At 36.7% G+C, this 25,634-nt stretch overlaps 1 protein-coding gene across 1 annotated transcript in view; it reads left to right on the forward strand.

The window, feature by feature from the left end:
* The first annotated feature begins 2,581 nt into the window (after nucleotides 1-2,581).
* The window catches only part of LARS2 (leucyl-tRNA synthetase 2, mitochondrial), an 86,049-nt gene continuing 62,996 nt past the window's right edge, over nucleotides 2,582-25,634 (forward strand). Inside the window, exons 1-4 of the mRNA XM_009586538.1 lie at nucleotides 2,582-2,815; nucleotides 4,610-4,738; nucleotides 14,729-14,820; nucleotides 18,281-18,341. Coding sequence (XP_009584833.1) covers nucleotides 2,582-2,815; nucleotides 4,610-4,738; nucleotides 14,729-14,820; nucleotides 18,281-18,341 — 516 coding nt within the window. The remainder of the gene's footprint in view (nucleotides 2,816-4,609; nucleotides 4,739-14,728; nucleotides 14,821-18,280; nucleotides 18,342-25,634) is intronic.

Raw genomic sequence — 25,634 nt, forward strand, 5'->3', positions numbered from 1 at the left:
TGGTGCCTGCAGCCGTGCGCCCCTCCGCCCTTCCCCTCGCCCTGTTAGCCTCGCTGCCCCCACCGTGCCGCTGCCAGCGGGGCAGCCCCTCGCAGCCGGCTCTGCCAGCGGCCCTGTGCCCCGCAGCATCCCTCCCCAAGTTTCCCCCTTCGCTGTGACTGCTCTCTTGCTCGCTCTTTCCCGCTGAGGGAGCTGCCTGTTCCCGTGCCCGCTTCTCCAGCAGCGGGCCGCCCCCACAGGGCTTTTGCTAATAAACTGCATGGGGAAAAAATGTAGGGAGATTTTTGTTTTCTTTTTTTTAATTCAAATTTGTCTGCAGGAAAAAGAAAGGAATTTGCATGCTTCACTTATAGGGTGAGTGAAATGTGCTGGCCCTTACCAAGCAATTTTCAGTACCTTAAAATAGTGAAGGTTTCCTCTCCTGTGTGCTTATTGCATCTTTCCAAAGCAGGGTCTCAACCTTTGTTCCTCCGTCAGTCCAGCCCCTTCCTTCTTGGCACACCTTGCAGAGTTGGACAGTTTTGGCTTGTAACGTGCTCCTTCAAAGACCCACATGGCACTGGGCTGGGATGGCCATAACTGCGGCGAAGTGGGGCACCCTTCTTGTCCTAGTCCCATGCACACAAGCCTGGAGAGGCAAAACCACTTAGGGCCACATCTCTTGCATGTGCTACATGTCCTTGCTTGGCCCAACGTGTGAATTGCTGATCATTGCATCTTGTGCATGAGAGGGTCTGGGAGCCTTAAAGAGACCGCAGATCTCTTTCTCATCCTGGAAGTCCATGTGTTTAAATGAGCTTTGCTTTAACGCTGCGTGACCCAGGCTGCGGCCCCTTTCCCACTCACGTCCACTGCTCTGTCCCCTGCTCGCGTGACCTGTAGGGCCTGGGATCACCCAAATGTGCCCTGGCAGGTGTGACGTTGGCAGGCGGGCTTCTCTGGAGCTGTGCGCAGATGCAGGGTCTAGCTTGTGTCTTTCCTTTCTGTCCTCAACGAAGGATTCATATGTATGTAACATTCGTGTTTTAAAATATATTTATATTGTAAATCAGCAATGCTGAAAGTGGTCTACCGTAAGAAAGGGAAGCGCTCCTTTCTGTTGTAAAATAAATTGAAATAATAGAAATAAGTAATAAGGAAATAATTCATAAAAATAAGCAAAACAGTGAAGTACTGGAATGTTCTTCATAATTTTGAGCTGAGTGAAGAAGTGTAAGGTTATGGAGGGGGAGAAATTAGGTGTCTCCTGAATAATAAGTGTGCACCTGCACTGGCAATCCTGAGTTCAGTCTTGGATATGTTATTATTACAAATATGAGAGATTTTAGAGATTAGCAACAAAAAATTCAAGGCACTGGCATGACTTATGTAAATGAAAAATGTTTGAAAGAGCCTGTTTGATAAGTAACAGAGAAAAGGTGCAATTCTTTAGATATGTAATGATACAGGCAATGAGGGCTTGTGTATGCATACATGGTGAATGTTAAGGAAATATAACTCCCACTAGCTGTACTGGGGACCTAATTTAGGTGGTATAGCAATTATTTCTGCTGATGATGTTGCTATCAAATGGGAAATAAATAAAACTGTTTCTTATACAGAGTTTCTCTACACAGAGATTTTACTGATGTAACTCTGCAAGAAAAATTATGAACTGACTGAAATAGCTGACTTGGTACAACAGTCAAGTGTACAGGCCAGAATTTGGGAAAAAAAGCCCCAACCATAGAGGATAGGAAATATTGATATAAATAAACAAACAAGATTTTTAAAAAAGGAATTAGGGGTGAAGATGGGGAAGAAGTCTTCTCAACATAGGGGTTTTTTTAATGCCATATTTCCTACTGTAGGAAGTAAAATTGGTAAATACCCTATTGAGACAAACTTGCAGACTGTTTGATCTTTCTCACATCTGAGTAGTTTTATTTTAGAAGACTCACTCTAAAGCGTATGAGGAGTTCTTTTAACTGGATTTTTAGTTGAAAGAGAACAGGATTGCTTTACTTGCTTGACTTGTTAAATTATATCTTGTTTGAACAGTGTAAGTTTCTCATGTAGTTCTTGCAGAAAACTACTGACAAGGAAGCTCTTAGCAAAATACTCAGTTTAGAATAACTAGTTGAAATCTACTAATTATAGTCATCCTCCCCCATCTCTTTTCAGTGATGAAGTCATCCAACTTCCTCGTCTGCCTATTTTCGTTGTGAATTGTTACTAACACCCTGTTAGCCATCTTCTCCTCTTCAGTCAGCCGAATTTCTTGAACCTTCAGTTGACTAATCCTGCTTTTACGGGAGATTGAATGCAAGAATTGTATTAGAGAAGAAGTCTAACAGAACAGTTTTGTTCTGTGCAAGGGCCACAGTTGGTTCTCTTGGCTAAAAAATAAATGCTTTTATAATTCAAACACATGAGAGTAAAATGCAAGTACCATGGAAAACAGCCAAATAATCTAAATCAAGCTAAAATGTGTTTCATAGCTACCAGGTTTCTGTATAATGGTAATAACCACTGAATTCCTGTTACATATTGTAGACTGAAATGCATATTTTTGTCTTTTTCAGATATCATAACCTTAAGAATGCGGTTGGTTTGTCAGAGAGTTGGCTCTTGTTCTTCATGTTTGAAGAGAGAACTAAATGGCTTCCTGGGATTAATTAAATGGCAGAGAAGACTGGTTCCTGCTTGTGTCAGAACTATTTACAGTGAGACGGGGAAATGGGAAAAAAGCTATGGGTTGGAGACAAGAAAAAGAGTTGAAAGTTGGTGGCTCCCAAGAATAAAGGATCAGTTCTGCAAAATTTCAGAAACTGATGTAAGCATTATGAGAAATTTGGAAATTACATGTTTGATATTTTTATTTTCTCAGAATGAAATTAATTGAAAATTACTTAGTACAGTTGGCTTATAATGATGAGACGCATGTTACATTTCAGGGGAAAATACTTTTATATGATAGCAGATTATTAAAAACAGTTAATGAAATAGGTGGAAAAATAATAACAATCAGCAAAGTATGTGCTTGTAAATTTAGGAAGTGTTTAAGTAATCAGTTCTTTCTTTGTATATTATACCACATTTAGGAATTAATTATTTGAAGTATTAAAAGAAATATCTTACATTCGTAACTTTTGTAAACAATTAATTTTCTAAAGATCTTGTTCCCAATGGTTATGACAAATCTATTACACTACACACTGTGACTCATTAAAATCTCTGTTAAGGGAATATGATTTTTAAAGAATATTTTCTGGTTTACAGTGTCTTAGAAATAATGAGTGACTTCCAGAAAAACAAAGAAGTTTTCCCATGCAATAAAAGATCTTGAAAACAATTGTAATCTCAGTCTCTGACTCTTTTTGCCTTCACAACTATGCTCAGTGACATAGGTATAAAAACATTTTTGTGCCCCTTCATGTTTGTTCTTCTTTCCTAAAATGTGCCCCATCTCCAACAAAAAATTGATTCTATCAAAGTGTCAAAGAGAGAAAAAGGGCTTGCTTTTTCTGAGGAAGAAAACTGAGGTGAAAATGGTGTGTATGCATACATGTAGCAGGGAAAGCATTAATTTAGGCTTGTGCCTTTGATACCTGACAATACATGTATACATAGGTATCATATATATCTCATACATATGCCAAGTTCTAAATTGTATTTTTTATGATATTTTTGTTCTTACAGTTGAAGTAAATTTAATACCATCTCATATTAAGAGACAAATAGTGCAGCATATAGTGCTGCAATGAAGTATTCAGATTGTTTCTAATTTTGCTATTGGACAAAAGTGATAAAGAAGTAGTATTTGATAAATATTAATAGAGTTTGGTTCGGTATAGTAAAAGCTGCCCATAATTTTTTTTTTGCATTATTAACATAAGAAAAATAATATAGGAACTTACCAAGCATGTATCAGTGATAAATTCAAGATGTATTAGGAAGAATTTATGTGAGAGAGATACTGTTTGATTTCTGTGTAACTTTTGTCAATTTACTCAAACCTAACTGAATGAAATTTTTGCTTTCTTTTCACTGTGTAAGATACTGCTTGTAAGATGTCTTTGGATCTGAGCGTACGTAGTGGAACTGAACAGTTTCACTTCAGTGGATGTTCATGCAATTGCAAATGATTGATTTAGTCACTCAGTGAGTTACTGTAGTTCAGCTGACAAAAAGCAGCTGGCCCTGAGTGAGCTCCATGTTTGATGTAAATACAAAGTAAAACACTTAATTTGTCATGTTTTCATTTTTTGGTGGGACAGATTAGGATCGCATAGATAATCAGTGACAGATGCTATGGTAGGGAATGGTGATTTGTTAAGCTGCAGTTATGTTAATATATATTTTGTTGAGTGAAAGTTGATTAAAAACAATTTTCAAGTGTCATATAAATACCAGTATAAATTGATGAGATGGCGGCAAAGTCTGGTAAAACATCTCCATTTACAGCCCCAAAGAATTTGATCCTAGGAGCTTTGTCAGTGCTCACTTAGGTCAGTTCCAGCAGAACCTCGTGTCTTTTCATGGCACTGTGTAGTTTATAATGTGTATGTGTGTTTATTCAAGTGAAATGCTAACTCGCAGTTATAACTTTCTAAAAATCTCTTTCTAGAAATCAAGACCAAAATTTTATGTGCTTTCTATGTTCCCATATCCTTCTGGAAAGCTTCACATGGGCCATGTTCGTGTCTACACCATCAGTGATGCAGTAGCTCGGTTCCAGAAAATGAGAGGGATGCAGGTAAGAAAAGATCAGCAGTAGGACTCGGTGTTTTTTTGATGTTTTAATATCACAATTGGTCAGAAAATTAGTATTTTCCAAAATCCATGAAGGTGAAGGCTTAGTTGGAATGTATGCTACAAATACATAGATAATGACCTGTGGAGCTTTGAATATTGAAATTTGAGACTTTTTAAAAACAGGTGGTGACCAGAACTCACAGCTGATAACAAATCATTAGAAGCTATCTCAAATGATACAGCTGATGCTGTATCGGCCGCCTGAATCTATTGATGTACGGCACAGTGTCGATGAGACATGTGCGCCACACCATTTCCATGAGAGGAGACTGAAGACCATCTAGGTGGGACCATGGGGGAGAAAAAAGTGTAGCTGGCAAGAGAAAACAGACGCCACAGAAATCAACTCCTTTCACCTCTTCTGCTCCTGACAAAAGGTTGATGTCCTTTGTCAGACTTGGAGGGGACATCCTGCTCCTCTGTGCCAGCCTGGAGGGAAACCCGTTCTCATGAGATGAATGGGATCCCGTCACACGTCACGTCACCTGGGTGTAGAAGTTTCTGTTCTGTAGTGGCTGACCCTTTGACTTGCGTATTTCAGCCTTGCTCATACGTACGAAATGCTGTCTTCTGAGGGTGCAAGTCTACGAAGTAGGCTAAGACTAACTACTTGCCACATCTACAAGGAGAAATCAACTTTCCCTTCTGCGTTCCTTTGTTTCCCAGTCCAGCCCCTGCCTGCCATAATTTCTCCCTCGCTGCCTTCTCTCTCTCCGGTAGGTAGAAGGTGTAGCTGAGAGCCTAGTCCCTGCTGTCTACAGGTGGGATCCTAACTGGTGTGCTGCAGTAAAGACTGGCGGGTAAAATTTGAAGGATGTGAGGAAGGTGTGGGAGAATTGTGGCCTGAATGACAACCATATCAAGGGAGAAGACAACATTTGGTAGGGGGAAAATGTTAAGAATCTGGGAAACAGTAGGAAGGAGGAATATGGAAGGAGAACACCCAATTTTAGGGTAGGGAACAAAAAGAAAGAAATAGCCGTAGGCAAGAATCTAGGATGAGACTCGGAAAGGAATTCTCTCTAATGTACGAGAGAGAAGGAGCAGTTCAAGAATATAGGAATCAGACCCTCAAAAGAGTACAAAGAAGATGAAATGGAGAAATAAATGTTGCTGGTTGTTGTACTAAGTGCAATTTCCTTGCTACAAGTGTTGCAGAAGTGTAGTGTTTCCTGGATTTATCACCATCCATGAGACCCTTAAAAGGTATTGTCACTGAATTATTCAGTGTGCTGTCTTTCCAAATACTATGTATTTTATGCCAATGATGAACATGCCGTGCACTGAATATGTGCTGTTGCTTTACAGAAATGCATTCTCATGCTTTTAAAATTACAGGAAAAAGAAACAACTACCTTAGACTTTGAATGAGAAAAAAACCCTGATGTCTGTTGTAATACTAATCTTTCCAAACCGGAACTTAGATCTCATTAAAAAAATTGAGCCAGCTGAGCTCGTGAAGGGACTTTTGATTCCTGCTTGATGTTAAGACCACTGGAGATGTTATTTCAGGGCATAGCTCATCTCTCATCAATAACAGTGGCGATATCCACTAAATTTCTGTTCAGAGAGACGAAAATATGCTTCCTCTTCTACTAGCTAAAATAAAGTGAAAATAATTGTCTACATCCAGTAGGATGCTGTAGGTGTTAGCATTTGAATATAAGGGAAGTAAGCACCTCTAATAGAAACCTTTGAAGAAAATGAAAAGATAATATAATTGCAATGAAATACAAGAGCCACTGTGAAGGCAAGTTTTTATTTCCATGATTGCCTATTTTTTCCAGAAAAGTTTTGAAAGTCTTTTAAAGTTTTCAAATCTTGCATTTCAGCTTAGTTTTACATTTCATGTAAAAATGATTTTGAAGGGTATTAGAGTGCCTGCAGAACATGCTGAATTTCTATAAATACATGTATCTTCTGTTGTGTTAACCGCTTTGAACATCTATTTATGACTAAAGGTGGGCAGCCAAAGAATTTAACCTTCATCTATGATTAAGAGACATTAAAGATCTTTCAAATGATTTTCTGAGTATGTCAGACTAAGAGCTATTGTGCTAGTGATGTATATTAACTTGCTGGAACTTATATTTACCTTAAAAAACCTTTTCTTTATGCCATGCTAATTTCTCCATAACTTAGAATTAAAGTCTTTATAAGTGATTTTCTCCTCGCAATTAATTTATCAGCCTCTAGGTGTTTTCTCTGGCCATTGCCACAGTTGTCCAATCTGTTAAAGATTTCTTTATTGTGATGGTTATAGGCTATGACATGGTTATGTCTTACCATACATAAAATTTGATATACCCAAGAAAAATGTTTTTCCCTGTATTCAGGGAATTACTGGAATTCTTCAGTACGAAAAAAGAAAGAATGCTTTAGAAACAAAAAATATTAGTATGCATAATTTTAAAGTTATTCTATTGTTTTGGGTTTTTTTCCCCTGTCTGGAAATTCAGCTTTAATATTCCATGTTTGGAAGTTCAGGGACTGCTAATTTTTCCCAAGTCAAAATTCTAAGTAGAAGTGAATGCATTTCAGGTATTCAAGGCAAGTTTAGGATAAGATTTTTGAGTAGTAATTGCTTCCATCATTTCCAAACTAACAAAAGGGAAGAGTCGTTGCAGATAATCTTAGGAACTATATCTTTACATATAGGTGTAGAACTGACCTTGGTTAGCAAGTCTTAAAACTGTGCTAGAAGCCATACAGGTAGCTTGAAAGTGTTTGTAAGGCAACGAGGAATGATGGGCTGTTACCATGAAAAAGACAGGCAAAAACATTCAGACCTACAGTTCCCAGGGAAAACTTCAGGCTACAATTTATATTTGTTGTCTAATAAACAGTGAGTGGAGGTATGAGGGAAGATATATATGGTGTGTACATAGCTGACTAGTATATATTGTTGAGTAAGAGAGTTACGTATGTTGAATAAGGTGGAGATACTTTTCTTAGAGAATGCCTTCATGAGAAAATAGTAAATTAGTTTCATATTGGTTTAATCTGGACAGGCAAGAATTGTCTTATTTGTTATAATACTTGAGTAAGGATAAGCTTGAATGCCCTTATAAAGGGATTAGAGCTCCTTTATTAAATTGGAACCATTCTTTGGAATGCATTTGTGTAATTTCTTTATATTGGAGGTAGTTTGAAGTCTTAACTGGGAAAGTGTTAAATCATTTGGATGCTGTTTTTTTGTTTTTCTAAAATGGAACATTACCGTTTCATTTTTCTAGCTGGATAGGATCTGATTTTGTTTCAATTAAAATGTTCTAGAAAGGTAATACGCATTGAAATCTACTGATATTTGCCAGAAACCTGTACTTCACCAGCATTTTAAGTGGGAAAATAAATATTTGTTGCTCTTTTTTTCCCCCTTGTTTTTGGAAGAAATACTGCTTCAACATAAAGCCGTAGCTGATATTGCTGACTAATGACACTGAAAATGGGCAATCAAACAGATTACCTAATGAGCAGCAGCCTTTTCTGCAATACGTGACTGGCTGGTCATTTATTAAATGGTGTGCAGGGGTGGGATTTAATGCAAGTGTAACATGGCAATAGGCAGTCACTTTTTCAATGTACTGATGAGTGGTAAGCTTCGCAGAGTTTGCAGTAGGAGGTGCATGGATGTGTGTATTGCAGCACAGAGGTAATCAGAGTTGTATCGATATGGGGCCAGAGTTGTATCGATATGGGGCCAGCACGCTGATTGTGCCGATGGGTGATGGAAGTCCCGTTTGTTTTACCTGAAGGTCTGATCAGTGAAGCATTGTCTTGTCCCAACACTCTGCAAGTACCTGTAGGCAGTGCATGGGAAACAAACTCTGTCATGCACTTGGGTTAGGTTGCTGGGTGAATGATTTGTAGAGTACATCTGTTGTAAGATAAGTTGTTTACATTCTAATTACTGAAGATGAAGTTTGAAGTCTTTGCGTGGGAACTGTAAACCATATAGATTACTTAGCGTGAATGCAGTGAGCTAGTCTCTTTTGAAAATGTGTTAAGGATAACATTTTTCTTGAAGTGCAATTAAAACAATTTTTGTGTATGTAGAGTTCTAGTCACAGATCTTATTACAAACATATTTCTTTAAAAATGCTATGAAAAAGTAACTTACATATTTTAAATTACAATTTTGTATCTATTAATAAACCAATCCAGAACTAAACCGTGAAGTTTCTGGTTGTGTTTTCTCTGTAAATTTACATGCATGTTGTGAATTCAAATGTTCGAGTTCTGTAAGAAGTTAAGAGATTTCCTATTCATTATTTGAGAGTGCATGTACAAATTATAGAGATATTCATGGTGATTTTCACCATGGCATTCCCAGTCTGCTGCTGCTTGGGGAAAAAGGATTTACCATTGCTTTATCATGCTATCATTATTATGTCTTTGATAAATTCCAAGTGGATAATTTGTGCCTCTCAGAGGACTAAGACTAATTCCCTTAGCAATCAGTAAACAGAGAGTTAATCATTTCAATAGTTTCTGTGATATCTTTTTAATAAAATTTTGAATTGTAATTGACACCACAGCGAGGCTGTCATATGCAAGTTGTGCAGAAATGAGAATGATCATTGGACAATTAGGGGTGAAATTCCTGTACACTAGGATCAGATTTCTTAATTTATACTTGCATCTTGATAGATGGGATTGGAATATTGTCAGTGATATTTCCACAGTATCCCAAAATGACTTAAAGAGCATTTTCGTTTTATCCAGAACGTCTTTTTTTAAATTGGATGTATTTTCATTAATTGTTTTCCCTTCCAGCAGTGAATCTTAATACTCTTGAAATTGCAAAAGTGAATGGTATTGAAGAAAGACAGGCAAGTTTAAAACTTTATAATGAATTCATCAGTAGGATGAATTATTTCAATACAGTTCCATTTTGCAATCATCATTAGCTGCTATTCACCATTTTTTTGTGTGAGGCTGTTGTGTCCTTTTGCCAGGTTATTTTCTGTGGTATAAACCAAGTAGAAGGTATTACAAGTATCCTATGTGAACTGAATCTTACTTAAATTTAGTTTTCCAGTAGCAAGTACTGAAAGTGTTAATTAGCTCACTCTGTTTCATTTTGAAAGAGAGAGAAAATGAGATATTATTTTAAATGCATTATGTTATACAAGAATGTGTGATATTAAGGAGATGACACCTTTGTTTTCTAAATGTTTGTAGTGTGTGGATGTAGAATAATTTCTTGTATTTTATAACTTGTAAGAACAAGAAAGAAATGAGAGCATTTTATAAGCAGAGTTATGTTTTGATAGAAATCTGTGTGGGTTGATTATTTTTTAATTTGAAAGTGCCTTATCAGAATGCAAATATGCAGCATTCTGTTGCAGAGGATCATGGAAATAATCCTTGGTGGAATGTACACACTAGTCAAAAATTCATTATTTTAATCTATTTCCAGGTGTGCCTTGTCTGCTTAAGGTTTTTTTGTTTGGTGGTGGTGGTAATTTTTAGCTGTTGCATAATGGTGTTTATTATCTAGTACACTTAAAAGACAATCTAGGCTGCATTCAGGTGGAGCTCTGTATTTAAAATGTTTTGTATCTGTAATCTGTCGATTTACAAATCAGATTTTCAACATGTTCAGCCTAACTGTAGGTGGCCAGTGGAAGGAGCAGCTGTCCTCTCCTTTCTGCTCTCCAATCGCGTGTCCTTACTGTCTCACTGGTGCGTGGTTGCACAATCGTGAGATCGAGTGCAGGGAGGATAACAGAAAGTTGCTGCTGGAGCCAGGGGTGTTTTCTGGAAGCTGGAACTCGTGACCACGGATCACCTCTTTTGTCAGCCTGTTTTGGTTAGTTCCCGTCGGGTGTGTCATGGGGCTATAACTAGAGACAGGAATGTAGACTTTGCTGTATTGATTCAAATCACTAATCTGTCAGCAAACTTCTTCATTTTCATTTTTGGTTCTCTTCTCTTATCACACATTCTCTGAAATAAATATATTTATTTACAGGCATTTTTGACACTGATTCTCTCTTAAAATTTAGAATGCATCAATTGGATGTAGGAAAGATACATCAGCTCCCTGGTCATAGTTTTGAGACATACTGAGCACATCAGGAGAGCAAACAAGTTCTTTGTTTCCTTACAAACATTAAGGAAAGTTCACTAAAATAGTCTGTCCCAATTATGTTGACGGAGGCAGAGAACAGTGTTATGAGATCATTGTCAGCTTTGTGTTATATAGTACCTGCTGATCTCGCCTACTAATGTCGGTGTGATGGGCTGATTGTTACAGCAGTGAATAGATGAAAATCCTCTGAAAGGAAGAGTGATATCTCAGAAATGAATTAATGGAGTTACTGTGTCTTCCTCTGCTTCGTCCCACAATCACATTAAGAGCTCTAGCCATCATTAACAACAGATTTTTGACCATGCTGTGAAATGATTCTTACAACGATGCTTCAAGCTAATATGAACTCAGAAATCTTTGGGATCTAAAACGTTTCAAGATGCAACTGTTTTCCTTTTTAATGATCTGCTGCTGAAAAGACCGCTCAGTGTGGTAGTTACCAAGGACTTTGTTCCCCCCACAGTAATAAATCACTTCCTTGCAACTTCATGTTCCTGTGCAAAACACATTATGTTGAGTGGTAGAAAATGCCAGTCTTTCATAGCTGATCCTGCCGGATCATGTGAACTTCTGAGGATCTTAAGCTCTCTGTGTTCAAGACTAACCTAGTCTTTAACCAGGAAGAGTTTACCTGTCTACTTCGTCATGAAGACCAGAAACACACAGCTGCCTTTGGAGATAGTACTGGCTTCTGCTGTCTTAAAATGACTGAAACTACATCCTGCCTTCTCTACCAGGTATAGTCATCCTCGGACGTATGCAGGCCTCCTCTCTCTACAAGATACGTTCATTATTTGTTTTTCGTTCTCCTTGTGGCTCAGAGAAAATACTGTCTGTGCAGAGAAGCGATGCTTGGAAGAATGGTCACTCCAGTGAGCAGAATTGATCCCTTAGTTGCATAAGGTTTAGAGACTGCTGTCAGAAGCAATCAAGTCAGCATTCAAGAAAGTGGCTGACTTTGTTTTCTTTTCTTCTGCTCGTCTGTAATGCTGGAGGGAGCAGCCATGTTTTCTGCTAGCCTATGAGCAACCCATCAAGGAGCTACAAGGAATACCCTTTGGTCTTCAAAATTGCTTTCTTCCTATTTTTTCTTTGTTTTGAACAGTTGAACTGTTCCTTTACTCTTTGTGCCAACTTCTGACATGTTAGTAGTGTATTTTCTTCTCTCCTTCCATGTCTCTTGAGATTTTTGATGCTTTTCAGAACTATATAGTTAATCTCAGCCTTGTGTTTTATGTTGGCTAAGTAAAGTTAAGATGTAACGCCAAGTGCTGCCTGGAGACCGTGGCATTTTCACTGCAGATACGTAACATACATTCCAGCCAGAAGCAGCTGACCTATTGTTTAGACAAATGCATTTCACAAACCTTTCAAATCCATTCACGGTAGAGAAGTAAAAGAGACAATAAACTTGAAATCATTTTCTAAACGACTGTGCGTGTTACATTCATCTCTATAGCAACTACATAAATAGATCTATCCTGGAGATTAATTTGAGGATATTTTTAATGTCTCTTTAAATTCAGGTTTCTGATTGAAACTTGAATTAGTGTATTTCTTCAGCCCTTTAACTTGAGGAATGCTATTGGCTGTTAAATTGAACTGTCTTTTGAATGTGATAAGTGAATACACTGTATATTTTTAATAGACATGCTAGAATTGGGAAGATCTGTGTGAGCAGATAACTCCTGCTAGCACTGATGGTACAGTGATAAAATGTCTGCACATTAGCTGTCTGGAGCATCAGTCAGCCCTTTTGGGGAGCCTGTAGCCAGTAGTGAAGCTGTTCTTCCCAGATCCTTTTGCTCAGGAGCGTGAGGAGTGAGATTGTGCCTTGCTTTTGATTGCCTATCTATATCTATAATCAGAAGTCAAATTTTACAAAAATTAATCAAGAGTACTTTTTGTAATGTCAGTTAATGTGCATCAGCTTGCAGTAAAAGAAGGCATTTGTAGGGATGCGAATGTAGGGCATTTGTCTAAACACACAGGGTTTAAATAAGAGAAAATATGTATTATATTATACATGAAAAAAAAAACTGGGTTTATTTCATTCTTTCTGTCCAGAGACAGGTGGTCAGCAATAGTAGGGGTCAAAAAGAGCAGAGCTGCAGAAACTAATATTTCAGTGTGTCTTTAAAAAATTCTATCGAGATTTGTAGTTTATGTAAAGTTTATCCTTCTTTTTTCTCTTTTATACCAATAGTTTTGATTACTGGTGGGAGGAGGGAGAGGAGAAGGGCTGGGGAGAGGTGTGCTTCAACGGGGTGTTTGCAAGTGGTTTAGGCTCCAAATGAGATTTTCCATGTAACGCTTTATAATGTGAGGAAGTGGGGAGTTAGGAAATCTGACTCTTACATTTTTTGACACTGAGATACGAGGAACAATAATCTGCCTGATTATAGGGAAAATTTGTAACACAGCATAGCATTCCAATTTCTATTAGATTTATAGATAAAAAATGTGCTGTGCATAGACCCTTACTGTACTGGCTTGAATCAGAGCTGATCACAGGTTAATACCTTTGGTTTTATTGCTGCACCAGCAAAGTAATGATATACAGCAAGTTTAGTTTTAGCCCAGTATTGAAAACAAGAATGCTGAGGAGTCACATCTGTTAAATTCTGTTGCTTTTACACTGAGTTGGTGCCTAGGGCATCTTTATAAACATGTCTCTGAAATATTTTTTAGGAAAGAATCCGTTGAAGTCAGAGGATTGGAACGTTGTGGCAAAGAAGAATAAAAATAATTCAAACCAGTGACAAAAGTAGCTCTTATGCTTTGGAAATGAACAGATTTTTCGCATGGATATAGCTTATGAGATTAATATTGCTGGGCTTGCTTTCTTACTGCTTGTTTGCTTACATGCCACTAAAGAACAAGTTCTTTATATTTTATGGGTAAAATTTTGATTTCTTACAACCTGTAAAATGTTACTCAATCATGTTTTGCTGTTGTTAAATTTGTGTAACTTTAATCATAGTTATTGAATTTATAGCCCATTTGTAGGTGTAAGAAATGGGATTGGTTTTATGAGGTATCCAATACATAAGTGTGTTTAATGACAGCATCTTAAGTACTGGCCTTTCTTTCCCTGGTTATTAAACAGTTTTTTTGAATACTTACTGTATTGCTAGATTATTGTTCTAAATAATTTGCATGTTAATAGGAAAGATATATATCTATTTCAACAGAAATTATCTGTTATGTTTTGTAGTAAACGTTTTTTTCCACCTTTGTTTGTTTGTGGTCATGAAACACAATTTGTCAGTCTGCAATCTGTATTTACAACAGGTATTTTAGTAAAATTTGACTAAAACGGTTTTCCCCATTCTCTTCATTTTAGCTGTTGGATTTAAGGTTATCATAGGGTATTTTTCTTTTTTTTTTCTTCAACAATAAAAAAAAAGTAGGCTACACATCAGGTACAGTTACAAAACCATTGGTTCAATTAGTTTTGCTTGCTTTCTTCTTTTCCTTCTTTAGGATGAATATTTGATCTGCTTAGCAGTAGCATCAACTGCTAATTTTGACCACCACACAAATTTATAAAGGATTGATTTTTGTCATTGTTAACGTGGTATTGAAATAGTCATGAGGATTTATTACATAATACTTTAAGCTCCCTCTATCATCACATTGTAGAGAGCAAGTATGCTTTATATTCATCTTTTAAAACAGACCTAGCCATAGTGGGCATGTTTTGAAGAGGTTTAATTCAGACAAAGCATATGCTGAAATGCAAAACACCATTCATTATTTAGAGGCCTGTGTGTGTTGTGGATGCCGTTCCAGAAAGTTACATAAGATTGTGTTTTTCCTTTTTGCTTATAGGTAATAAATCCAATGGGATGGGACGCGTTTGGTTTACCAGCAGAAAATGCTGCTGTTGAACATGGGCTTCACCCTGCAAGCTGGACACAAAGGTAGTTTTTAATGAATTTAAATAATATGACATTTCCACTGTGAATACCTGTACTGTGGCCTCCATAAACCAACAAAACAGAGCAAAACCAGTGTAGAAGAAAGACGGTACAGAAAGAACCAGGGTTATTTGCCAATGTTTTATGGGACTGTGCACATGATTCAGTTTCAAAAAAACAAATGTATCAGGATGATTTTCAAGGTTTTCATCTCAATTACTTTTAACTTGCAGAAAGATAGAATATTGAAAGAGTGACATTTCCCAAACACCCAAATCAGTGAGTAAGAAATAAATCAGAATTTCATTATGGTGAGTTAAATCTTAGTATGGAATACACAGTTGAAAATTATGAGCTACGTGGTTAGATTTACTAGTAGTTTTCAGTACCATGCAAAAGAGGAAGAAGATAGTTTTTTCATTGGAAACTGGGTCTTGGAAAGTGATAAGCAGCCATTATTGCTGCTGATTTCTGTGAAAATTTTGGGCCACAGAATTGGGTGCTGCATTCCCCTAATATTCTTTAAAATGAGTGGAAAGTTATATAAGTAAGCATTAATTTCTATAAATGACTTGGAAACCAATCTTCTTAAGTGAAGCTGTTTGTTGTCCTCTGGGTGCAGTAATCTAGCTGTGGTATCTTTTTGGACCTTGGTCCATTTCCTTCTCTGATAATGCTGTTTCTTTTAAGTTTTTTTCATGCTTCTGGTCCCAGAAAGTATCAAGGTAAGATACTTGATACTTTTCCAGCTAAAATATGATGGCAACTGATTTCAATTAGGGAGAATGCATGAGTGCACTACACACAAATTCTGAGTTATTTATGCTCATTTTTTAAAATTTCCTTCACGTACGGTTTAGATGAGAATATGCGTGAGTTACCATCAAGACACAAAAACCTGGTTTTGTTCTTTTGAGAGTCTGAAACATCACTGTGCAGTGTGTTGTGGGCTGTCAATTATATTGTAGCACGGTCAGTAAATTGATGATTTCTGTCTTCCTTCAATAAACCTACTGAAGCTCAGCTGTAAAACAAATCTACATATCTGTTAAATCTGAGTGCCTCATTTTTAACTCGATTATCTTGATGGAACCTTCACCAGATAGGGGGTTACTGTGATCCTTACCTACATGACAAATGAGGCACAAGGAAGCGAAGGTTGTAGTTTTGAGACAACGAGGCTGACATTAAATACTTGTGACTACAAAAGGGTCAGTGTTTTCCCCTTCTCTCTGCTACGTGGTCCCTCCTCACCTATTGTACTAGCTTTGGCGCTGGTAGGACATCTTGTTGAACTGACTCAGCTTGCTAACTCGGAAGAAGGCCATTCTGCCAGCTGACTTGAGTTGAATGGGCTCAACAGAAAAGCAGTGAGCGTGTGGGGCAGAGGGACTGCAGTAGCAAAGTGCCCTATCAGCTCAGCCTGTCTCATCTAAGCTGCTTGTCTGGATCGTATCAAAAAGCATGTGGCAGGGCACAGCCCGAGCTGATCCTCTTCTGCTGCTTTCTGTGCTCTTCTATTTTTCTCTTTCCTTGTAAATAGGTGCATGTTGTTCCATACGCTTAAAGCAGTCCAGGTAGTAATTACAAGTACAAGATGTTTCATACTGGAAGAAAATTTTGCTTTGAAAATTTCCTTAGTACTGAAAAGAGTGATTGTCTAGTTTTGAGAGTTAAATAATAATATTGTAACAACAAACTGAGACAAGTTAGCACATCATCATTGAGACTGATGATAGTAACTACCAAATAGGAAAATTATTTACATACCCAATTTTTTTGATTATACTAAGGAAGCGAGTTGGTTCATCATACCAGCAGTTTAAATTCTGACCACTGAAGTGATTGCTGTCTCCCGTTTTCTCCACTGTCCCTGTCCTGAATGTTTCTTGTGCCTGCAGCAGGGATGACTGAGCTGAACGTGAGGCTGTGATGGTGTGATAGCAACCTGATGTGTTTTAGTCATCCCTGGAGCAGAGCCAGCCACCCATGTAAAAGGGGGCACTCTGTACGCATTTCAATTTACTTGGTTCAGGAGTAAACAACCAAATTTCAGAGCATCATAATTTTCTGAAGAGGTGATTTAAAATGAGCTCCAATTGACTATTACTTCTTATATTCTCAGAAATTGAAGACAAAGTTACTTATACAAAACACACAGAAATGTTTGTTAGTAAGAGTTAGTATAGTGGCAGAAGCTTTGTGAAAATACATTCAAATTTGAAATTTTTCTATTCGTACAGTTCATTTTGAGTGGGACTTTAATAAAGCAGTACTACTGAAAGTATGGTTTCTCCCAGTGGAAGCTGAGAGACCATAAGAGGATTTCCTGGTATACCTGTACTGATATGACCCTGCTGGCGGCCTTTTCTAGTGTAACTGGGGCTCTGCGACCGTTCATACGGGATACTTGTGTTACGCAGTTATTCAGCAGTGCAAGTTTGTTCTGAATCAGAATTAAATGCTTGGTTTCATGACTGTCAAATTAGCCACTGTGGGAGGATAGATGTTACTTTATCTGACATAATGCATTTTAGCAGAAAGTTAAAAGTCCATAAGAAATTTTAAGCAATTTTAAAGTATGTGAATGAATTCACACCGGGTCACTAGTGAATGTTGTGTAGGTGTGAGTGTTTTAGTAAACTGTATTTAGTACATTTTCAAACTAAAGCTTCACTGTATATTCTGATGTATCTTATTTTACATTTTGAATATAATCCATCTGGGGCAAGGTCTACTTCTACAGTTTCACAGTTGACTTAAGTTTTATCTCTGGCTGTGCTGCCACCAGAAGTTTAGGGGCTCCTTGTCACCTCTCAGGATATATGTTCCCACCACCTCCTTTGTGTTGGCTCAGCTGTTTTTGCGGCCACAGTATTGGTGTGATCAGGCTGTTGGTCAGAGGGAAGCAAGAAAACTGGTGCGGGGTTTTTGGAGAACTTTTTGTAGGGCATGTCTTCAGTTGAATGGGTAAGCTGATTCAACTCATCGTATAGCCACACGACCACCAGAGCCAAAGCAAAATACAGCCAGGATAGCATTGCCAGTATAGAGCAGGATTAAGCTGGTTGTGGAAGTACATCCTAGTGCATTGTGAAGATTTCAGAGTGCTCTTTGGCTCAACTGCAGTAAAGAGAATTAAAAATAATGAGAAGGGGTGCTTCAGGAACGTTTCCCTCAAACTGCAGTGCCATATTTGCTTTTCAGTTATGCTCAAATCAAGAGAAGAAAAATCGTCATCTTGTACATACAGCCGTTGAAATTGAACCAAGGGACTTTTAGAATTATTATTTAAGATGAGTGTTCTGACAGTTCCTTGAGTTTCACTGTTAGTGAGATATCAGTGTTTAGAGGTTAACTAGTGCTTTTGATTTCTCAGAAATTTATAAGCACCTGATTTTAAGTATGATCCAGGATAGAAGTATTTTTAAGTTAATAAATTTTTTTATTTTTTATTTTGCAGTAATATTCAACACATGAGGGAACAGTTTGATGCACTAGGTCTGTCTTTTACATGGGAAAGGGTAAGATTTTCTTTTTTAAGGGATGCCGCTTTATTGTATGATGGAACATTGAAAAACATGGAATTTCACTATTTTATTTATGACAATATAGAAGTCTTTGAAAGCGACTGGTTTAATTTGTTAAACTGTAAAATTACATGTGAAAAAAGTGGGAAATGGAGCTTCTCTCAAGCTTCTTATCGAATTTCTCTTATTGTTGGCATACTGACAATCTGATAATCTCAAGGTTTAGGAGAATCTTTCTTTTCTTTAAAGTAATTTCAGTTTTGCATTTCGATTTTTCTTTGCTTTTTCGGCTCTTTCAAAGTAGCAATTTTCTGTGTTAGAAGTTAGGCGATAGTCTAAATAGATATTTTTGAAGCAGCATGCCTTTGTGTTAAGGTATATATGTTTTGAGGAGTGCCTTTTTCAATGTGTATGTTTTTATAATATACTCAAGGGTTTAAAGCTAGTAATTTCAAATGGTGGTTTGGTTATGTTATTCTAAATTTGAAGCATAAGTCTGCATTTTCATATATCATGACTGTTTTGGAAAATAGAAATTTTATTTAAAACACTAATGCTTGAGAATCAGGTGTTCACCTTAACATAATCAGACATAAGCTAATGTCATTTTCAAGATAAAAAAGAAATTAATTTTTGAAGCAATTGTAAGGTTACTGCATTTACCAGTGAAACAAAGTCAGTCACTACCTTTATATTCTCAGCAATAACTGTTGCTTATCACCTTAATATGAATCTGAATAGAGTGATGGAGATGCTAATCTTGGGTTTTTATAGCAGTATTGTAGATCTGAAAAGGAAAAGGATTAGTTTTCTGGCAGTCTGAGACCTGCCATCTGTTTTCTTTAATCTTGAAGGTGAAGTTGTTTATTTGTATGTCTTACATCCAAAAACCATATTTCATCGTGTCATATATATGGCAAGATTTTCAGTATAAGCCTTTTTAGTAAGATTTTCATTTTCTTGATAGCCAGAAAGTTGCTCTGAAAATAAAAGGTTTGTTGTGGAAGGCTTACTGCACACATTCTTGACAATTATTTTCTTATATTTAAAACTGTTAGTTTCTCAGAGATTTTCTGTATGTGTAATACAGCAATACTTCAAAACAGTGAAATCATATGTGTAGGCTGTATTATGGAACACAGCGGAGTTGAATGTAGCAGAGTGCCTTTCAAGAAAGATGAGAAAATTCACTTCTGTATATGGACTTTTGTTTAACCCTTCCGTTCTGAAGAAGAGATGGAGAACTGGCAGTACTGAAAACCATGGCAGGAAGTATAAGTGTACCAGGGAAAGTAATTTCTCATCTCTGTGCCTGTTCTTTGAGGCTCACCTTCACTTTTCCAGTAAACCATGTTTTGGTTAATGAACTTTCAGAAGTCTCTGAATACTTGTGAAAAGGGCTTTGATGCTGTACAACTAAGTTAATTTGAACAGTTGTGTAATTAAAATAATTAGAATCCTCTAGGGGCACATAGTTTGTGGTTTTGAAAGGTAAGATTTTAAAACAGCTAAAAAGTGTTCTTTGAAACACAATGAATTTTGGAGTTTTCACTCCTTAGCTTATTAGTTAAGTTTTATTTTATCTAGTAAGCCTGCCTTATCAACTGGAGTAAGAGCGACCTGAATGGTAACCATTAGAAATAGATATGTTTATTCATTGCAAAAAATGTATGGTGCCTGAAATATATCTGTATTACATGATTTCCAAATGCATGGATATTTGAGCTAGCCATGAAAGAACTACCTTTAGAAGCAGAATGGCTAAGCTGCGACAGAGTGTATTTTCCAGGCTGATAAAGCCTTCTTCTCTGCAAGGCTAATTAGGCTGGGCAGAGCATCTTACTGCCTCAGCTGTGCTGCTTCTGGGCTAACTGAAGCATCTTTGCACAGCAATGCACTGCGCTGTGCAGGTACTTATCTTAAAAGTGAGCTCTTTGAGGTAAGGAATATTTTTTTATTATTATTCTGTACTTGTATGGCACTAAATCAGTGGCTTACAAAATACTGTGACAATGCAAACAAACCCACTAGCGTCAGTGACTCCTATAAAAAATGCAAGAAAAATACTTTTTATATGGGTTAGTCTAATTAACGAAGACTATTGTACAAAACAGAAGTTTGTGTTTAATTTAATTTCATTGGTGTTGCTTAAGTGTGCTCCTTCATTGTGCTAGAGCATAGTACCTAGCAAATATATGCTGGAGGGAACCCATTCCCCTGCCTTAGATCCCTATCTTAGTGTGCGGTGAATTGGTTTTTTAAAGTGCGAACCTTTTATGTTAACTGTCTCTGTCCTCTGTGGCCAGCTTAGAGTATATGCTTAGATGACGTAAAGGAAACATAAGTAAATTTTACCATTTTACAAATGTTAAGGAGGAAAACAAGTGGGAAAATAATAAAAAGTACATTTTGAATACCTCGTGCATGTAGCTGTGCTGAAGAAGCTGACTGCTTACAAACTCATGTCTGGTGTTCAAGAAAGTCCTGTCCAGGAATATGAAGACTAGTTGTAGTTTTATTGCTTGGTAAAATTATTATGAACAAATCCCACTGCACCTGGGATACTAGAAGTTTCCTTTTATTTAGCTGGGGTTTTTTCATTGTTCTCTGTGTCTTACAAATCAAAATACAAAAGTATTTTTATGTTGTAGCAGTCAGTGAAATTACTTAACCAGTAAGGCACCACAAATAAGGCATTGTTAAAAGCTAATTAGATTATTTCAGAAAGCGAGGTTACAAAGGCACTTGAAAATTATTCTCCTAAACAGAAAACGTAAGCAAGCTAAAAATGTAATTAAATGCATAAAATAGCTCTGTAAGTACTTTGCTTCAGAGTACTTTTGAATACTAATAGTGATCTGATGCTTTTTCCTTGAAACATGTAGGTATTTTAAGTGCCTCAAGTAACAACTGTTATATTTTTAAATCACTTTGAAAATGGTATGATTTTGGGGGAGAGATTTTTAAAAAATAATAAAGACGAGAGAGAACATTTCTGTTCTGAACATTTATGTTTGTCAGATCCAGGGTTAAAAAGCTGCAGTTTGAGGATGGAAGAAATGTCTCTGAGTGACACTAAAAACACCTGGAAAATAAAAAAATCATTGTGGTTATGTTTTGTTTTTAAGAAAACGATAACTTGGGCATTCCTGCTGATCAGATTTCTCCAAAATCCCATACCAGACAGCATAGCAAACTGCCTGCCACTTTTTTTAAACATGATTTTAAAGGGAATTAGGTAATATCATTTTCGAAGATTCATATCATCAGCAACAAGGGATGGAGAGCGTATAACATTTTTTCTTTCTTTTGCTCAGGAGTGCCATCAGACTGAATGAATGTTCCCAACAAGCTATCAGTTCACCACTGTTTTATCAATCTGTAACTTTGTTCTAGAAGGTAGCTCATACTGCCAACATTTTTTAGTCTTTTCAATTCATGCATGCCAAGTGGCATAATTTTTTTGCGTAAGAGTAGTGTTCCCGTTCTGCTCTGTACATTAAAAAAGATGAAATCTTTGGTAGATTTTCTTTGTGCAGATATTTTTCTGCTTAGTTTTGAAGTTGTCATTTTTGTGCCCTGCCCAAGCATGCATAAAATTGTAACAGTAGATAGAGCATTACCTATTAAATTTTCTTTTTATCCACATATCACTGATAATCAGTCACCCTACTTGTAATTAAAAAAAAAAAGGAAACTGTTGATACAAGGCTACTTTTTTGCAGGAAAGATATTTGTGCTCTAAAATGTAGGCACTGCATGATGTTTGTATTTGTAGCTAATAAAGCATGAAACTAAGGGCCTTTGAAATACAAATATTCAAAAGAATTTAGAAATGTAGTTTGGTCTAGCTCTAAACCTCTGAATATCAAATAATTATACTTCCAGATGAGGTGGTACATGCCCTTTAATACCAAAATAGGCAAATAATAGATTAAAGACTGTTTAATCTTCCCAAATAGATCTTGAAAAAATCCATTCAGACTTTTTCTCCTTATCACCTTTTTAATAAGTATCAAGTGCAACATGGCTGTCTTCAGGATAGCATAAGACTGTGCTAGAAATAAAATTATTAGTAATAAACTAGCAAATTACTTCTCTCTGGTCTAGTTATTCACAAAGCCTGGTGGATCTTACAACAAATGAACATTTACAGGCTGCATAAAAGTGTTTCTTTTATTTAAAAAAAAAAAGCCATGAAAGTAGCTTGAAGATGTAACCTTCTTAAAAAACAAACAAAAACCAGTTTTAGGTTCAGAGCTACATAATATAAAGTTGTAAGAATGGAACAGATTTAGAACAAGTGATGAATTGTAAAACAAGGCATTTGAAAATTATATTTTCTTTTATTAATGACCAAAATCTTCCATCCAGTTTGCGGGTTTTTTGTTTATCCAGGATTCTTTACTGTTGGTTTTCCCATATTTCTGGTAGCTGGCAGTTTTTTATCATATTTTTCAATAATGAGTGGCCCTTTAACCTTAACATGAACTGGTTGCTTCCCAAGTCGCACTGCTGTCAAATCTAAATTGTAATACCACTATTTAGTCTGTAATTGAGAATTTATTTGCAAAAATAAATAAGATACTAACCCCTCCATCATGCTATTTGTTAGGAACAGATTGCTGTGCTCCGATAAAGGGATTAAGCAAGGTAGTTTTTGGTAAGGGTAGGGATCTTTCTCTTACATACTTTGGCAATATCTGCTGTTTTTAAAAGCAGACCACTTTTAAAGGTGGTTTGTTTTAATTGTGTTAATGAATTGTTTTAATGAATGAGTGTCATTCCTGTAGGAATAAGGTGCAGTAACGGTAACCGATGATAAAGATGCATTTCGGTGACAGTATCGATACTCTTTTTAACCAGCAAGCTGACAAAGGGAAAAGGGAAAATGGTTGGGGGGAAGAGGGAGATGCTGTGCCTCCCGTTTCATAGTACCTCCTGAAATGCTGGGGTGATGGGTTATCACTGAATCTGTCACAGAGCACTGAAGAGCACATGCAGTGGACAGCTGAGCATCATGCTTCATATTTGTAAAAAGGGTTCTGATTTTTAGTATGTATTTTATCTTTGGAGAAAATATGCTAATATCCTGTTTATATATATTCACTGAATTGCTTTATGATACGGGATTCTGTACGTATGCTGTTATGCTAGTGCGCAGCTCACAAATGAGAAGCAGAAAGTTACGTTTTTTGGCAGGGTGCAAGGGCTTCATTGCGCTATTGTGCAAACCGTTTTATAAACTCTTTTCTGTATTTCTGCGTTAAGTCAGTTCTGTTAATGCACTGCAAATCTTTGCCATGCTTATAAAGTATAAATAGAAATGTTAACATTCACCTTAATTTAAGCATGATAGCAGCCTAATGGAAACATTTTACCAGACGTTATTTATTTAATCAAGATCAGTAACTGGCACATATGGAAAATTATATTTCACTGTAAGTCTTAATGTGCTAAATGGTAAGAATAAAACCAAAACATATTTTGAGATTGACAAGAGGTTGCCAGTTGTCATCAGCAGCTCATTTCACTTGGTAGTGATGTAATTTCTTTTTCTTTGTTAACTTCAAATGTTACTTCAAACCTTCTTGGTTATAAAGTTAAATGATGAGCTTGGGTGATCTTTTTGCAGCTCAATGACCACACAAATTTTCTTCAGTGATAACAGTCTGCTGCATTTCTTTCTAAAAAATGTCAGTTTACAACTTGTGAGAGAGAGCATGGACATGAGAATCTGTTCCCAGGAGGTAGCTTGTACCGTGTCCTAAACACGCCTGCTTAGGCTGAGAAACGTCATCTCTTTTTGTTTCGGTTAACACGCATCTGCCGTTCAGGACCAAAAGGACAAATCTCAGTCCATTTTACTATTTTTATTTGACGACTCGCTTTGGTTGTCTTACCTGTTTGCCTGTTGCTCACATAATCTTGTATTGTACCAAAAGGGATTGTCTCTCTTCTTTTGTCTCTCTCATATTACAGTGATGAAGCTCCGTTGCCTTAGTGGCATCACACTGGCAGAAGAACTCCACTGTGTGGAGAAGCAGGGGGGAAAAAAAAAAAAATTTATTAACTGGATAGTGTTTAGTTGGAGAGATGGAAACCAGACTTTTATCAAGTATTTTTTTCAGTGCAGAGCAAAGGGATTTAATCAAGCAACTGTTTTTCATCACTAAGTCTTCACATGCTGTGCTGAAAACTTGCCATTAAGTGTCTCTTTCTGGTCTTGAAAGCCTCTTATACACACTTTGAGGCATGTCTATTCAAAGGTCATATTAATTGTTCAAAGTGACGTTTCAGAATAGAAAGTTGTAGAAAAAGAATAAAATTTTTATACTAGAGTGTTTCAGATGTCATTTGAGTAGCAGATGATATTGCTGATATCATGTGTAGTGGGAAGCTTAGATGATAGGAAAGCCTGGGTGAAAGACATTTCACATTTGGAGCTACTTCAGGTAGTTGATAACTATTTGCAAACGGAATAAATTTTATCAGTGGCTTGCTGTCAACTCTGTAACTCTAAAATCGAGAGAAGTTCTTGTTGATTTGACGTTCATCTTCCACTTCAGTAAGTACAAATGTGGTCAAACAGAAAGTTTGTAGAAATGTTTCTTCTTTAAACAAGTGCAAGTTAAACAGGAAAGCTGTTGAGGACGGAAATGTGATCTGTTTATTGTTACATATTTATGATGTAATTAGAGCTTAAATACTGAGTTGCACAGTTGTTTTCACTTTGGCCAAACTTGAAAATATGTGGGTGAAAGTGTATGTGTATCCATTGTGCCTATAAAACACTGCGTGTGTGTAGAGAAAACTGGGAGTCTGTAATCATGTAATCCTGTAGTCATCTCTACATATTGAGATGTTTATTTGAAATGCAGTTTGTTTTTTTAAGAACAAACATTTAAAATATGGAACTTTGTAAGCAGGTGATAAGTAGGTTGTTTTTTAATTACGAAAGTTCACTAAAAACGTATAAAACGTTCGCAAGTTTAAAAAAAGCTATCCATTATATTGCTACCTGCTGTTCTTTTAACTCTCATTCCTTCTTCATATGTTCTCTTTTATTTTTATCTGTCTTTATTTCCCTCTTAACAGTCCCCCTCATTTGTGACTTCTTTCACGACTCTCTCTCCTTCTCCTTAACCCAGAGCATTCTCCTACCTTGATCTGGCTTGCCTTTTAAAATGGTTGCTTATCTGACCTTTGATTGTGAGATATCCTTTGCAAGTCTTTCATCTTGAAGTTTAGAGTCTTACCCCTTCCTGTCTGCCCCGCACGCTCTAT

Source organism: Fulmarus glacialis, unplaced genomic scaffold (assembly GCF_000690835.1).
Source record: "Fulmarus glacialis isolate BGI_N327 unplaced genomic scaffold, ASM69083v1 scaffold15381, whole genome shotgun sequence".
NCBI lineage: Eukaryota > Metazoa > Chordata > Aves > Procellariiformes > Procellariidae > Fulmarus > Fulmarus glacialis.